The sequence below is a fragment of the Phodopus roborovskii genome, unplaced genomic scaffold, assembly GCF_943737965.1.
Source record: "Phodopus roborovskii unplaced genomic scaffold, PHOROB, whole genome shotgun sequence".
Classification (NCBI taxonomy): domain Eukaryota; kingdom Metazoa; phylum Chordata; class Mammalia; order Rodentia; family Cricetidae; genus Phodopus; species Phodopus roborovskii.
This window is the reverse complement of record NW_026126418.1, coordinates 18,079,691-18,096,567: the sequence shown is the minus strand read 5'-3', so window position 1 is coordinate 18,096,567 and position 16,877 is coordinate 18,079,691. Positions and strand designations below refer to the sequence as shown.

The following is a 16,877-nucleotide window of genomic DNA, read 5'->3' as shown; positions in this document are numbered from 1 at the left end:
TCTGGATCTACTGAACTAATGTTCAAGAGTATGGGTAAGGGGTGATTTACAGAAAGACTCAAATGTATCTGTATCATTAGGAAGCACCCATTGGAGAGGGGGTGTTGATCTAGGAAAGATAAAAGTCTGGACCTCTCTGCAAGACCTTCAGGCAGCCCACAGGTTGGGCAGTCTCTTAAAGGGGGCTTGGATGGTCAAAGTGTCTCCTCCTCCTGTAAACATTTGTTGTTGCCAGAATCATTTGGAGAGCTTTTGATGAATATTGTTAAAGGAATTCCAGAGACCTATGAGTTGTTCATTTCCTGAATCTTACAATTCTTCCTTCTCTTTCCTGGAAAGTTTCAGTTCACATTATTAATATATTATAGCTGCCAGCAAGTCTAGTAGGAAAGGCATATTGGCTAAAGTGAGAACTGAGCATGTAGAGTATGACTGCTATGTCACATCTCAATTGAGCATGAAGCAGAGAGAGAGAGCTTATGTACAAATATGGGCCAGGATCTAATCAATAATCCCTGACCTATGGCAGAAAACAGGCCAGCTAAGGCACTGTACAAAATTTTCCACAACATTCTAACATAGTTAGTGGGAACTAACTTTTCAAAAACAAACACCTATGTGAATCATTTTATACTCACACTATAGTAAATTATTAAGTGTTCTTTAACTAACCTGAGTTATCAAAGAAAATAAAATTTTATTTTAAAAGATAAAGAAAATAATTACTTGTTATATAATCGCTGGGGGATCTAGTAATGTTCATAATACTTGCTATAAAGTTTAGTTCTGTAATGGCAATATCTATACTCCAGATAGAAATTCTTATTTTAGCGCAAAAGCTGTCTTCCCTAGATTCTATATAATCTTCCACTTTATATTATGGGACTGACGTTACATTCTACCCCTATGTCCACAAACACACTTCTAGAATAGGAGACAACAGAAAATCCTTCCCTCTTAAGGAGGCCTTTTGTCTTAGGAGGAACTGTGAGAATTATTTCTTTGCTAACAATAGTTGTATAATTTCATTAAACATTTATTTCATGGTCCTAATTTGTTCCTTTTTTATTAGATAGGATAGCTTCAATATTTGTCTTGAATTATGTATTATAGTAAACCACATAAAATATGTTGTAATGACTATAACTCATGTGACTTTATTATAGAGTAGAATGTTTCATGGATTACAAAGACTAAATATTAAAGCTTTTAATAATTAGTGTGAATGAACTTTCAAATGCTAGTAGAGTAAGATGCAGAGGGGAATTTCATGTTTAAATATGAATTATCCTCTAAATATGGGATAAACAGAGGTCAGAATAGATGGCTCAGTAGTTGAAAGTATATACTGCTATTGCAGAGAAGCTGAGCCCAGCTTCAACAGTCACAACAGGTGGCTTACTGTTTTTCACTCTATCTCCATGGGACTTGACATCATCTTGTGAACACTGGAGACTGACACTAAAATATGTATATATCTAAATACATACCGACACATATAATTTAAAAATAAATAAAATATATCATTACAATGAAAAGTACAAAACTCAAGGCATTTAAAAAGAAAGCTGGATTGACAAAGGTGCAAGGTAAATTTTTCTAAAAAGTAAGAAATGAGGAACCACAAAATACTTTTAGAACCATGAAATTATTCTCTACATAATTCATCCATCAAAAGACATGACTGTACAGAAACAAATGTTATTGCAGATGGGAACATTGTAAGAAACCCTGCTCTGCGTAGCCTTGATCACTGTCACTAATGGAAGCATCACCCAGTTGGCATCTGTTCTCACAGAACACAGCTTGGGGAACTGGGATGGTGGATACCCTCCCTTGTGTCTCAGCATGATGCTGGCTATTGGCAGGAAGCAGTAGTGACTGGTGCATTTTGAAATCAGGCACATACACACACACACACACACACACACACACACAGAGAGAGAGAGAGAGAGAGAGAGAGAGAGAGAGAGAGAGAAAGAGAGAGAGAAAGAGAGAGAGAGAGAAGGAGAGAGAAAAACTACTGATGGTAGATGATGGGAGATGTCATTCTGTATATGTTTCTCATACTGGTTTAATGAATAAAGCACTGTTGGCCAATAGGAAAGCAAGATAGGCGGGACTAGGAGACAAGGAGGAAAGAGGAAGTAGTAAGGAGGATCAGGATGGAGAGCCTGGAGAGAACAGAACCGCCAATCCTCCATTCTCAGTAAGACCACATGGAATTACGTAGAAATGGGTTAATAATTAAGACAGAGCTAGCCGATAAGAAACTAGTACCTGGCTAACAGCATTATATCAAATACAGAGTCTCTCTGTGTTAATTGGGGCAGGCACGGTGGCGGGACAAGAGTGGTGGCGGGTGGAAAAAACCTTACTTCTTACAAGTAGAATTGGAAGCTGAGCTTAAACATACTACTCTCTCTTGTGAACTGTATAAGGAGACTGGTTTTCATGAGGTCTTAATAGTATCTTCTGAAAGACCTTTTATTGTCTATTAAGAGTTTTACACAATAAAACTCATAAAACTAAGGTTCAGAGATCAATGATTAGATTGCAACCCCTGGCAGAAAAAAAACTGATAGAGCCATATGATCTTAGAATTTGCTCTAAAATTGTGTCTCCTAGTGAAAGACCTAAAAAGTAATGTTAATGATGGACTAACCTGGAAACCAATATCTGTTCCTTGGAATTTGCTAGCTTCTTCTCACCAGGCCCTGAGATGACAAGAATTCACACTGCCCCTCCTTTCTGCCCCTCCTTTCCTGTGAGTCAACAGGTGGTAAATAGGGTCCTTAGGAAACAAAGAGATAGCTGCAACTCTTGTTTGCCCAGACAAGATTAATTAGCACACCTTGAGGCCCTAAGGTCTGCTGACCCTAATAGCAGACCATCTGGCCTCCAAGGGTCACATACTCAATGGACAGAGGGTCCCACCCCTCCCTAAGCTTGTGGGGTTGCCTTTAAAAACACCTGTGCCCGGGGAAGGGGGCTTCTCCCTAGTCTGCATGCTGGAGGAGCCCGTTTGTGAAAACGTTTCCTGTTCATTAAAGCCTCTTGCGTTTTGCAGCAACTGGACTGGACACTGAGATCTTGGGGTATCTACCAAACCTGGAAGACTCCTCATTCTGAGGGTCTTACACTAGTAATGTCAGAAGCTACATACATAAAGTCTCTACAACATGACTGACTAAAAATAAGCTGAGTAAGAACAACAGTAAACATTATACATATGCTAACATGGATAGAGGAAAGGTAATGTGGCCTAAATTCTACAGAAAAATCTACAGGAAACTAAGGAATGCTGAGAATGGGAGAGTCTTCCTCATGGAAGGGGACTTGATTACAGTGGTCACACATGCAAGTAGCATTATACAGAGGGAGAAGGTGATATTTGTGTATATAAGTATATATATGTGTGTATGTATGTATGTATTTATATATATAAAATTTAAAATGAACAATGACTGTTAACTGAAGGAGAAATCCATTAACGCTCAAAGGGGCATGATGCCACCACTAGGGAAAATTGAATCTTGACTAATTTGTGACTTTTTCTAACTAGAGAGAAAAATGACATACCATTCATTTCTGATATTCTACCTAGCACTAAAGAGGGCTGAGAAGCTCAGTCTATGTAGTCTACCCTAAAATATGTAGCCATAGAGCTTGAACTAGGTCAATGGCAATGTGCTGGGGACAAAGATTGGAGTCTGAATGAAACTAAGGACAAGTACCATAAGGCAAGATTAGATCAAAGATAGGGGAATCACTTTTGGTACCAAAGAAATCTTAGAAGCCCATTCTATGACCACAAGTACACAGCCTGACACGTGTTCTTGCTTTACTCCCTTTGGAAGATTGGGTTAGTAAACTTTTCATTAGTTTACAAAACAATTGAAAAATAATATATTTTAAAATATTATAAGTAACATAATATATCCTACATAACATATAAATATATATGTATATATAACATGTAGTAATAAATTAAGTAATAAATTATAATGAAGAACAGTTGTTTAGGCTCTTAGTTTCACAAGCTTTAATCCATGGTCATTAGGTAACTGGATATTCTGCCTCACCACAGCCTTAAATACTAGTTGAGCTTGTAGTTCTAACTTTATGACTAGGGTCTGGATCCCAGGGTTCATTTAATGCTCACAGTCAAGCCACCTATCATGATTTTTATAATACTAAATATTTCTGCACAGCTCCACTTTTCTGTTCCAAGGCAAAATATTGTGCTTACTTATCTCACCTCCCAACATTTGTAGTTATCTCTTTCCATGCCAGGGTAGGAAAAAAGGTGATAAAGACAAGATGGGATTAGCCTTAACTGTAACAATACTTTATTTTGTATGCTTGTGGTAAACCCATAGGTAGATACCTTGTATCTACTTTTGTAGTTCTCATGAAGACTGGTTGGCATATACATAGAACATCATTCAAATTTATGTTTCAGTACAAGGGAATGGATATTGGAAAATTCTATTTCATCAATTCACCAGTAAATAAAAGTGGTGTCATCATTACTAATATGAAATTCCTAATTATAATAATACACCACCATCAGGATTCTAAGTATTAATTATTACAATAATATTATACTGCATTGAATGATTTTAGTACCAAAATAGTTTAAATAGTCAAAAATGTACAAAACAGATATTTTTGAGATTATAATTACATTTTTTGCTTTGACTTACTCCCTCCAAAACTCCAATATCCGGCTTTCTGGTATCCCTTAATTCCTTACTTCTTTGGCACTAATTGTTATTGCATGTGTGTGTGTCTGTGTGTGTGTGTGTGTATTCATATGTATGAATATCTACAAATACATATATATATATATATATATATATATATATATATATATCCTGGCATTTGGCTATGGACCAATAACTGTTTTGCTCTTTGGAGGAAAATATCACCTCACCTATCCTTCTCCCAAAGGAGAAAGGCAACAAAGTTTTATTCAGCTATGACACCTATAAACCTCGTTGACAACAGGCATGAAATTGTAGCCATAAGGGTGCAATAGTTGCACATACACATTGGCAGTAACTAACAGCTCTCTAATCGAACATAAGTCTCACACAAGAGGGAAATCATGCCTACTGCTAGACCTATCTAACCATACAATACTAGTTAAGTCATGGTTTTTGGAGAGGAATCTATAACCACTGACTTACTAAACAAGCACAATCCCTAGAAGCAATATAATCATTTGTCCTTATACCCACAGATAAGTATAGTCTTTATCCCTCATCAAGGAAACTTCTTTTTGAAGAAGGTAGACCACTGTATAAAACATAATCTAATCAAAATGCAGAGGTGTGTGTGCAGCCCAGTCTCAAAGGATATATCTATAAAATACTCCTACAACTAAGGCTTAAGCAGCATTGAAGAAGACAGGGAGGAAAAATTGTGAAAGCCAGGGAGCATTATGGAGTTTTCTATAAGGTCGTGTCTCCTAATAACATCATAAACTACACCGATAAAGTCTCTTCAATATGATTGCTAAATAAGGTATAAGAGGATAATACCAAGTGACATGCCAAATACAGTGTTGTGGTTTTTCCCCACATTTATTTTGCTAGCTGTAGTGGGAGCACCAGAAAGATGTGATTAGTACTTCTCTATAATAGCTGTCTCAGACAAAATACTGGTATTCCAAAGTAGAGTAAAAATTGCCAAATTATGTAGTTTTTCTAATTTACACCAATAACAATATAACAACAGCCATTATGTCAGGGATCATGAAGAACAAAATAATCAATATATACTCTCTGTGTCTATGGGTCTTATATATTCATGGCTTGCAACTTTTGTTGGCAACTCCTCATCTTACTATCATGTTGTATTATTCACATTTATTCTGTGGATATGACCAGATTGTTATGGACTGCAGAGTTATACAGTCAAAAGTTTGGCATATACTTCATAGGTCAACCCTCAAGAGATGCATATCTCATGGAAAATATACCTCACTTGGCAAGGCTATGAGGAATATAGCCACCAGAGATGCACAAAATATGGAGATATTATTTAGAAGGTCAAAAAGTAATATTGCTTTCTGAACATGCTTGCTATCCTCAGTGCAAACTTTTTGTGAGAAGAGCTCTTTCCTTCAAATTACAGCTTGGGGATTTTTACCACAGGACTATAGTGTGTTAATTGTTTATTGAGTACAAATATCTGTTTATGGTGTAGAAGATGAATTTTCAATTAGGTACATAATTTTGATATATAGAATATATATTGGAATATAACTGAATCTATTTGTCCCACATTGTCTGTGAACTCTTACCAGCCTGCCTTGTTATCTTTCTCAGACTACTACACACAATTAGCTCACTTTCACCTCCCAGCAAGTTCAAACTAGGCTAAAACCATTTTGTAAATAGATCATCAGTTTGAAACTTTACAGCTATGTACAAGGTCAGAGTCATAGATGTCTACCAAGGTTACTGAGAAAAGCATGCCAATTCATCACTTGCTAGTCTACCAACAATAAATCTGTGTCTTAAAGTTGTCATTGGGCACTGTATCCTCTTTGTCTGGTCTCAGTTTTGTTCGGATAGCCTTTGGACCTTGTGTTGCCATGACAATGACTCTGCCTTCATCACTTAGGCTAGGAATGTTCTCCAGACCAATGAAAAATGCTAATTCTGTAATCCTTATCTTTTGCTTCAAACCCTTGGGGCAAAGATTTGGAGAGAAGTGGAAGCTAGAGGGATAAGATGATAGAAATTATCAGAAATGTGATAGGGTAAGAATGTAGGCCTGGTGGTGGTGGCACATACCTGTTTTTAATCCCAGCACTTGGGAAGCAGAGGCAGGCAAATCTCTGTGAGTTCAAGACCAGCCTGGTCTATAAGAGCTAGTTCCAGGAAAGCCTTCAAAGCCACAGAGAAAGCCTATCTGGAGAAACCAAAAACTAAAAAAAAGGAAAATGAAGAAGAAGCTACGAGAAGCATGGGCAAATCAGATGTAGGGCAGGTTTATTAGAGTAGAAACAAAAAAATAAAGAGCACATGAAATAAAGAGTGTGGCCCTCAGATTGTGTCAGAAGTTATTTTAGAAAACTTCCACCCTTTCCCCCTTCTTTGCTGCTGAGAAGAATTTCACCTTTAAAAATATGGGTAGAGGTTGGAGCAGGTCTTTAGCCCATACATACAACTGAGGAAAAGGTTCCACCCGAAGTGACTTCACTTTTTTTCAAATAACTTTTCTTGGCACCACACCTTCCTCATGGCATTCTTCATGTCTGTATTCCTCAGTGTGTAGATGAGAGGGTTGAATAAAGGGGCAATCATGGTGTAAAACAGAGCAAATACCTTGTCATCCCCAACAGAATCACTCATTGGGACATAAGTAAAGATGAGTGGCAAGAAGAACATGAACACAACTGTGATATGTGAGCCACAAGTAGAAAGGGCTTTGTGGCGGCCTTTGGATGAGCAGGTCTTCAAGGTGGACAAAATGATGACATAAGAAATGATCAAGGCAATAAAAGTCAAAATGGACAGCACCCCTGTGGTGGTAATGATTATAATAATGAAGAATCTTGTGTCAGTGCAGGCCAGTTTCAGCAGGGGAAATATGTCACAGAAGTAGTGGTCTATCTCTTTGGTGTCACAGAATGGAAGTCTGATAACAATCAGTACATGTAGAAGTGAGTGAATAAAAGCACCAATAACTGAGACTATAACGAGAATGTAACACACTGGTCTGTTCATGCTGATCATGTAGTAAAGGGGTCTACAAATGGCTACATAACGATCATAGGCCATGACCACCAAGATAAATATCTCAGTGGCACCAAAGAAGTGGGCAAAAAACATCTGGACAATGCAGCCACTGTAGGATATAGTATTACACTCTACCAAAAAGTCTATTATCAATTTAGGAGCCACTGTCGAAGTGAAACATACATCCATGAAGGATAGGTAGCTGAGAAAAAAATACATTGGATATTCACTAAGGTGACTGAACCTGATGGTGAGAACAACCACCAGGTTTCCACAGAGAATTGCAAGATAACAAAATAAGAACAACACAGAACACATTGCTTCGACATCTTCATTATGAAAAAGTCCCAGTAAAATAAATTCTGTGAGGTTTCCATACCCCATTTCTTCTATGTGCTAGACTATTTAGAGGGAAAGAATGCCTTGTCTCTCAAGACCTTTGATTTATTTTTTTCAAAGTCATTTTTATTAACCAAGATGTATATGCAGTGAAAGTTGAAATAGTTCAATTGTAAATCTGTAATGATAGAACAATGACTAAAATAAGTAGACTACTTGAAAGTACAGAACAGTTCATTCAAGAGAAAAATGCATAGAGTGATATTGCATATAATAAATTCATTGTAGTTGTTGAAAGAATTCCAAAACCTTATACTTAGTAGGAACAACAAGGTTAAAAATTCAAAAATTAAACACAAACTCTACAAACTCTAAGTTCAGAATCAAGATGTAAATTCACTGTAGCAGTTCAAGGCTAAAATTTTATGTTATAGTAGTATATGTTAACAGCCATGGAGTTATCTGATGTAGTCAAAAGTGAGAGGGTTACTGTTATTTTCAGACCTTCATAATGATTAAAATTAGTGAATTATGAAAGAGTGTGTTAGCACCCTACTTCAGTGGACTCATGTTATTGAATCTCTTCAAGTAATCTCAAGAGTCCATTGAAACTTATCATAAAAATAAGTAATAAATGAGATAAAGAGCAACCAGCAAACTGTTAAAGAAGAGGGAAGATTTTTTCCAGATTCTAGGATGACTATTACTTCCTAGATTTCACTTCATTTCCCAGTTTAGTTTTTAGGCTCTTCTGGAGGCTCCTGTTGTCATCAATTACTGATATTGTGACATCATCTTAGATGTCAGCACCTGCAGCAACTCAGAGTACATCCAGAGGACTATCCTCCCAACACATTTTTCAACAACTTGAGCTTCTAAATTAAACCACATCTTTTTACTTTACCAGACACTCTGTATGTGCATAATGGCAAATCCAAAAATATGTCAGAAGAAAAAAGAGAAATGATAAATTATTTTCTTCCTTTTCTTATTTATTTTCTGTATCTTTAATAATCTGGTTTAAAATGTGTCCCATAGATCCTTATTCATGAATGAAAATGTCACTATATTGAAAAACATTAGAACAGTAAGAAACCAATGTCCTTTAAATTGTAAACTTCAGGAAAAGCACATTTGATACAGAAAGAGTTTGTGCATAAAATTTTATAGACTGACTCAAATTTTACCCACTGTTGTCAAATTAATACATTCTTGCACAAATATCCACAAAATCTATGAAAGTGCCACATGAGAAAAACAAATATAAAATCAGGGAAATGTAAATTAAGCAACAATGTTATATTACAGCAAATTGTCAGTGTCATGCACATATAACTTAAAACATTTTAAGAAAAAATTTAATGATTAGGGAATAAGAACTTACCCCATTAAAAGAACCCCACTAAATATTGGTCAGAATATTCATTGCAACATAGTGAAAATTTGAAAATGGGAAAAGATTTAGATACACAGCAGTAACAAAGCAGAAGCTTCAATAGCTCTGTAAGGAGATCCATATACTCAAAGCACAAAACATAAAGATGGCCCAAATATAATAATAAGCATGTGCAAAAAGTCATACCCAACTGATTTCTATGAGTATCTCAGTGCTTATAAATAAATTTTAAAAAGTTATGGAATGTTATGGTTACATTGAGGAATAAAGGAGATGATGATCAAAAAATATTATAATCAAACTATACATTGATCTCCTTACCAAAGAGATTTTCCTTACTCCTTTCATTAAAAACTTAAGCCCATCATTTTAATATGATTTTGGAAGAATTCATTTAGATCAATAAAGAAGAAATTATAATCTCTCATTAAAATTCTAAAAAATCTTTAAGGCCTTCTCCTTTATTATTTAACACTTCATTTGCTTCTTTACTAAGAGAATGCATTTGTAGAAGGAACACTCTAAGCATTAGAATATTCAAATTTTCACATATTATGAAAATATAAATAAATACACTGCTGTCCAGCATGCAGATGTCCAAAGAAATAGTCTACATAAAGAAAGAAGGAGCACATTAATCAGTAACTGCATTTACATCAATACCCCTAATTCTACCTTTGCTCTCAGGATGAAGAAGCCAAAATCCCCTTGTTCTTTTAAATCCTTAGTAGGATTTTAACAAACCCATGATCTCTTAGCTCTGAAGTTGCCACTGTAGGTATCAAAAATAATGGAAAGGGGGAGATCACTCAACTTCAGACTTTCCCAGTGTGTTAATTTCTTTTCTATGTACGAATTATTCTCTTCATAAATAGCCTTTATCAATTATCTCTTAAGGTGAAATCATGATCTTTTGTTGTGTCCCCAAGGAAGGCAGTCGATCACTGTGATTGTGCTGGTCAATTTGTAGGAAACTGACTTTGGTCATCTCTTTACATATCTTATATAAATTTGAGCTTTGATTTTTCTCATGTAAAATAATATGATCTAATGTTTTCTACCACCCAGGGTTCTTACTAAAGATAAAAATATCCACATTAAACATCCAAATGTAGACATATATTGCTAATATGTGGTATGAGCTAATTAAAAATTACTTACTTTGTTATTATTTTCTTTTCATGAAGCTGCATCTTCTTAAATTGGCTTGTTTTTAATGGGACAAAAATTCTGAACACTTCTGAGGCATCAATAAAGCAAGGAAAGCCCCAAGGACAGATTTTCTTCAGTGATTTTAATGCTTCCCCAAATATGGACTTGTTGTAAGCTATTTTGATCAGTACTTCTCAGTAAAATCTTGTATTAATAAGAACACAGAGAACATATTAACATGGATAAAGGGAATAAAATTAAGGAAAAAAGAAAAAATATACTCAAGAATCCCCCTTACAAAGTGCAACAGTCAGACCAAATACTTGCAGAAAATGCCCATTTCTTTTTGTATTGGGATTACTACATTATTTAAAGTTTTGTGGAATTTATTATATATGTGCTAATTCTCTTTGATTTTTATTCATACTATTTCTAAATGTTTTAGTTTATCATCACTTTTCTATCTGAAGTAACTAAAAGCATATTGTCATTTTCTTTCACATCCTATTCCAGCATTTATGAGTGCCAACTTTAAAGTTAAGACTTCAATAAAGTATTCCTATGACTGATTTTCTGTTGTAATAATCCTCCAAAATTTTCTAACAAACTGTTGAAATATAAAGTTAGGGTACAAATGAAAATAATGTAAGGTTATGAAATACAGAATACAGTTAAGATGCAGCTATATTTTCAGAATATATGGTTTATGAAAATTGCAATCTTACTGGAAAATAAGAAAAGAAGAATAGATTATCCTATTACTTTCATTTAAACTCGAACTTTTTTTTAAGCAAAGGAAAGAATAAATGATAAAGTAAAGAAAATGAAATACCAAAGCTTGCATTTTGATGTTGGCTATTTACTATCACCATTGGAAATGATACCTATAATTAATTTTAAAATAAATTCTAGTATGAAATTACAAGTAGATATTTCAAGAGGTTAAAACGAAGCTGAACAATCCATATGCTGTTCATACCATTATAAAATTGTAGTTAAAATCATTAGAGTCATGAAAGCTTACTCTGTGAGTACTAAGAATGAAAATGAAAGGCACATCAGATGACAAATGAGAGATGCATTGAGGCAGTTGGTCCTTATCTTTTTTCCTTCTCTGCAATGGTAAAATCTCAAGTCCATCCCTGCAGGGCTCAAAGCTCTTCGAGAAGCTGCAGTCCAGCAGAGAATTTAAGGGCACTGGAGGGATTTGGATACAACCCCACTAGCAATCCCCAAGGATATTCCTGAAGCAATCTGTCCAAAATAAACTACTGTGATTTTAACTATCTATGTTTAGCTTTTTAACTGTACTTTAAAAATTTATTTTAAATTGTTTAGATAAATAATGCACCATACCACATGATTTAAGGGGAAAAATTCTAAAATAAATATTTACAAGTTCTTAGTATGTTGATAGTCTTCCTAACAACAAAGGTTTTAAATCTATTATTAATAAACAAATTTTCCCATCTCTTAACAAAATTAAGCTCAAACTGAGATGTATTCAATCAAATTCCTTGTAAGGTTTACCACTTATAATGTCATTCCCCATGCTTTCCCTTAAGTTCAAAATATCTAATTTCTTCAAATCACCTCATTCTTTTTTTTTTTTTTTTTTGCTATATGATATCTTTTATTTTATCTTATTTAACACTTTTTTCATGAATTTAATTATTTTTATATTGTTTGAGATTATAATTACATCATTTTCTCTTCCCTTTTCACTCTCCAAACTCTCCCATATAGTCGTTCTTGTTCTCTTTTAAGTTTTGACTGTTTTTGTTGTTTTTTGTGTTTTGCTTTTTTGTTTGTTTTTTATTTTAATTCTCTCATACAATACATTATGGTTAAAGATTCCACTACTCCTAGTCCCTCCACCTTCCCTTCCCTGAGATCTACTATGCCACCACAAACCATCACCATAACTCCCACCAAGAAACAAACAAACAACAACATCAAAAAAAAAAAAAAAAAAAAAAAAAAAACAAATACCAAAAGCAGGAATTTCAAGCAAACATGGAACAACAAGATACAATAATACCTGGAACAAACCTGACATCAAGTCTGGGCAAGACAATACAGTAGGAGGAAAGGGGCTCTAAAAGCAGGCAAAAGAGTCAAAGACATCCCAATTCTCACTGTAAGAACTTTTGTAAAACACATATATTTATATACATATATATCTGTAAATATGTAAGCATAACCTCCTCAGTATGTACAATGTTATTTGAAATGTGTTTTAGGTTGACTATTTGGCATTGGATAACCGGTTGGTGTGATTTTCCTTGGAGAAAACTGTCTTTCCCATTCTCAGCATTCCTCAGTTGTATGTATTTTTAAAAAACGTCCTCTTGAGTGAAATTAGGCCATTATTTCTTGTTTTTTAAGAAATTATATGTTGCCAATAGTGAAAGTTACAAATTGGAACACTTATTAAAATATAAGTTTTGGTTGGCTTTAAAAAGAAAAAAATTACCTAATGTATACATTATGAGGGCCCCTGATCCTGCTGCTCCTGTCTCTGGTCCCCATCGAGAGCACCCTTGGAGCTCTGATACACCCCCACCCATCCCCACCACCAGCCTACCCCCCCTACCCTGTGCCCTACCCCACCCACGGTCCTGCCACTCTGGTTGAGCCAGACAGTCCACCCTACCTCAGAGACTTCTCAGAGCAACTCTGAACAAAGGAGACCTGACTATCCACACAGGACCACCTGTAATTTCCACCTGCTTAGTCTCTGACCCCGCCTCCAGTCCTCTGCTGGAGTCCCGGCCCCTCCCAGAGATCTGCCTATCTCTGCGGGTCCACTCTTGAGTTCCTGCGGGCAATATCCTTGACCCCCAAATCCTGGCCCCTGCCAAAGAATGAGGTCCCAGCTGAAGAGCACCAGTATCCAGTGAGATCCCACTATCCTGCAAAACCTTCTCAAGTTCCAGCTCAACCCTTGTCCTCTTCCTCCAGCTATTGGCCAGAGGTGAGTCTGGGCCCAATCAGGGCTGACTGTCCCCTACAACCTCTTTTCCCCCCTCCCCCGCCCGAACTCCCTGGGGAACACTGAGTTCCTTCTCTAAAATCGACCACATACTAGGTGGCATAACAAACCTCAACAGATACTAGAGAATAGGAATCGTCCCCTGTATGTTATCAGACCACCATACTTTAAAATTGGAATTCAACAACAACACAAATAGCAGAAAGCCTACAAACTCATGGAAACTGAACAATGTGCAATTGCACCACTCCTGGGTCAAAGAAGAAATAAAGAAAGAAATTAAAGACTTTCTAATATTCAACGAGAATGAGGACACAACATACCGGAACTTATGGGACACCTTGAAAGCAGTGCTACGAGGGAAGTTCATTGCATTAAGTACCCAACTGAAGAAAACAGAGGATAGTCACAAAAGAGAATCAACAGCTCAACTGAAAACCTTAGAACAGAGAGAAGCGAATTCACCCCGCAGGAGTAGACACCAGGAAATAATCAACTTGAGGGCTGAAATCACCAAAATAGAAACCAGGAAAGGAATACAAAAAATCAATGCAATGAAGAGTTGGTTTTTTGAGAAAATCAACAAGGTAGACAAACCTTTATCCAAATTAACGAAAAAGCAGAGACAGAATAGGCAAATTAACAAAATCAGAAATGAAAAGGGGAATATAACAACAGACACAGAGGAAATCCAGACAATTTTCAGGTCAAACTTTGAAAATCTGTATTCCACAAAAATTGAAAATTCAAAGGAAATGGACAAGTTTCTGGATAACTATCACTTACCAAAATTAAATCAAGAACAGACAAACAACTTAAATAGACCTATAACCCGCAATGAAATAGAAGCAGTCATCCAAAGCATTCCAACCAAAAAAAGTGCAGGGCCAGATGGATTCAGCACAGAATTCTACCAGACATTCAAGGAAGAACTAATACCACTACTCCTCAAACTGTTCCACAAGATAGAAACAGAAGGTTCATTGCCAAACTCTTTTTATGAGGCCACAATAACTTTGGTACACAAACCTCACAATGACACAACTAAGAAAGGAAACTACAGACCAATATCCATGATGAACATCGATGCAAATATACTCAATAAAATACTGGCAAACCAAATTCAAGAATACATCAGAGAAATCATCCACCATGACCAAGTAGGCTTCATACCTGGAATGCAGGGATGGTTTAACATATGAAAATCTATCAACGTGATCCACCATATAAACAAACAGAAAAAGAAAAACCATATGATTATCTCCCTAGATGCGGAAAAATCCTTTGACAAAATTCAACACCCTTTCATAATAAAGGTCTTGGAGAGTTCAGGGATAACAGGAACATACCTAAACATAATAAGAGCAATATACAGCAAACCAAATGCCAACATCAAACTGAATGGAGAGAAACTTAAGCCAATTCCTCTAAAATCAGGAACAAGACAAGGCTGTCCTCTCTCTCCATATCTCTTCAATATCATACTAGAAGTTCTAGCAAATGCTATAAGACAACAAAAGGAGATCAAGGGAATCCAAATTGGAAAGGAAGAAGTCAAACTGTCTCTATTTGCAGATGATATGATAGTTTAAATAAGCGACCCAATAAACTCTACCAGGGAACCCCTCAGCTGATAAACACCTTCAGCAAACTAGCAGGATACAAGATAAACTCAAACAAATCAGTAGCCCTACTTTTTTCTTACTATGAAGAGACAGAGAAAGAAATCAGTGAAACATCACCCTTTACAATAGCCACAAGCAACATAAAGTATCTTGGTGTAACGCTTACCAAACAAGTAAAAGACCTATATAATAAGAACTTTGTGACTCTAAAGAAAGAAATTAAAGAAGATACCAGAAAATTGAAAGATCTCCCATGCTCTTGGATAGGTAGGATAAACATAGTAAAAATGGCAATCTTACCAAAAGCAATCTACAGATTCAATGCAATCCCCATTAAAATCCCACCACAATTCTTCACTGACCTTGAAAGGATAATAATCAACTTTATATGGAAAAACAAAAGATCCAGGATAGCCAAAACAAGCCTATGCAATAAAAGAACTTCAGGAGGCATCACCATCTCTGACTTTAAGCTCTACTACAGAGATATAGTTCTGAAAACAGCCTGGTATTGGCATAAAAATAGACAGGTAGACCAATGGAATTGAATTGAAAATTCTGATATTAACCCACACACCTATGAACACCTGATTTTCAACGAAACAGCTAAAATTATACAATGGGGCAAGGACAGCATCTTCAACAAATGGTGCTGGCACAATTGGATTAGGGTGTGTAGAAGACTACAGATAGACACATGTCTGTCGCCATGCACAAAACTCAAGTCCAAATGGATCAAAGACCTCAACATCAATCTAGCCACATTGAACCTCTTAGAAGAGAAAGTAGGAGGTACCCATGAACAAATTGGTATAGGAGACCGCTTCTTGAACATAACTACAGGGGCACAGACACTGAAAGAAACAATTAATAAATGGGACCTCTTCAAACTTAGAAGCTTCTGTAAGGCAAAGGGCACAGTGGACAAGACCAAATGGCAGCCCACAGACTGGGAAAATATTTTCACCAATCCTTTATCAGACAAAGGGCTGATCTCCAAAATATACAAAGAACTCAAGAAACTAGTCAACAAAACACCAAATAACCCTATTTAAAAATGGGGTACAGAACTGAAGAAAGAATTCTCAATAGAGGAAATCAAAAAGGCTGAAAGACACTTAAGAAAATGCTCCACATCCTTAGCTATCAGAGAAATGCAAATCAAAACAACTTTGAGATACCATCTTACCACTGCCAGAAAGGCTAAAATTAGAAACACCAGTGATGACTTATGTTGGAGAGGATGTGGAGAAAGTGTAACACTCCTCCACTGCTGGTGGGAGTGCAAACTCATACAGCCATTTTGGAGATCAGTATTGCGGTTCCTTAGGAAAATGGGAATTAGTTTACCACAGGACCCGGCAATCCCCCTCCCTCTTAGGCATATACCCACAGGATTCACATCCATGCAACAAAGACATCTGTTCAACTATGTTCATAGCAGCACTATTTGTAATAGCAAGAACCTGGAAGCAAAGTAGATGCCTCTCAATTGATGAATGGTTAATGAAGATGTGGCACATCTACACAATGGAATACTACTCTGCAGAAAAAAATAATAATGGTATCTTGAAATTCGCAGGCAAGTGGATGGCACTTGAAGAAACCATCCT

The 16,877-nt window shown here is 36.1% G+C and overlaps 1 protein-coding gene across 1 annotated transcript; it reads right to left on the bottom strand.

The window, feature by feature from the left end:
• Positions 1–7,214: 7,214 nt before the first annotated feature.
• LOC127221984 (olfactory receptor 4P4) lies at positions 7,215–8,141 on the bottom strand. The gene has a single exon (XM_051183912.1). The coding sequence runs from the start codon at positions 8,139–8,141 to the stop codon at positions 7,215–7,217; it is 927 nt and encodes a 308-aa protein (XP_051039869.1).
• Positions 8,142–16,877: the final 8,736 nt, after the last annotated feature.

What these genes read in the sequence shown, in the direction of transcription:
- LOC127221984 (XM_051183912.1), bottom strand. Translation starts at nt 8,141, where the DNA reads ATGGGGTATGGAAACCTCACAGAATTTATTTTACTGGGACTTTTTCAT.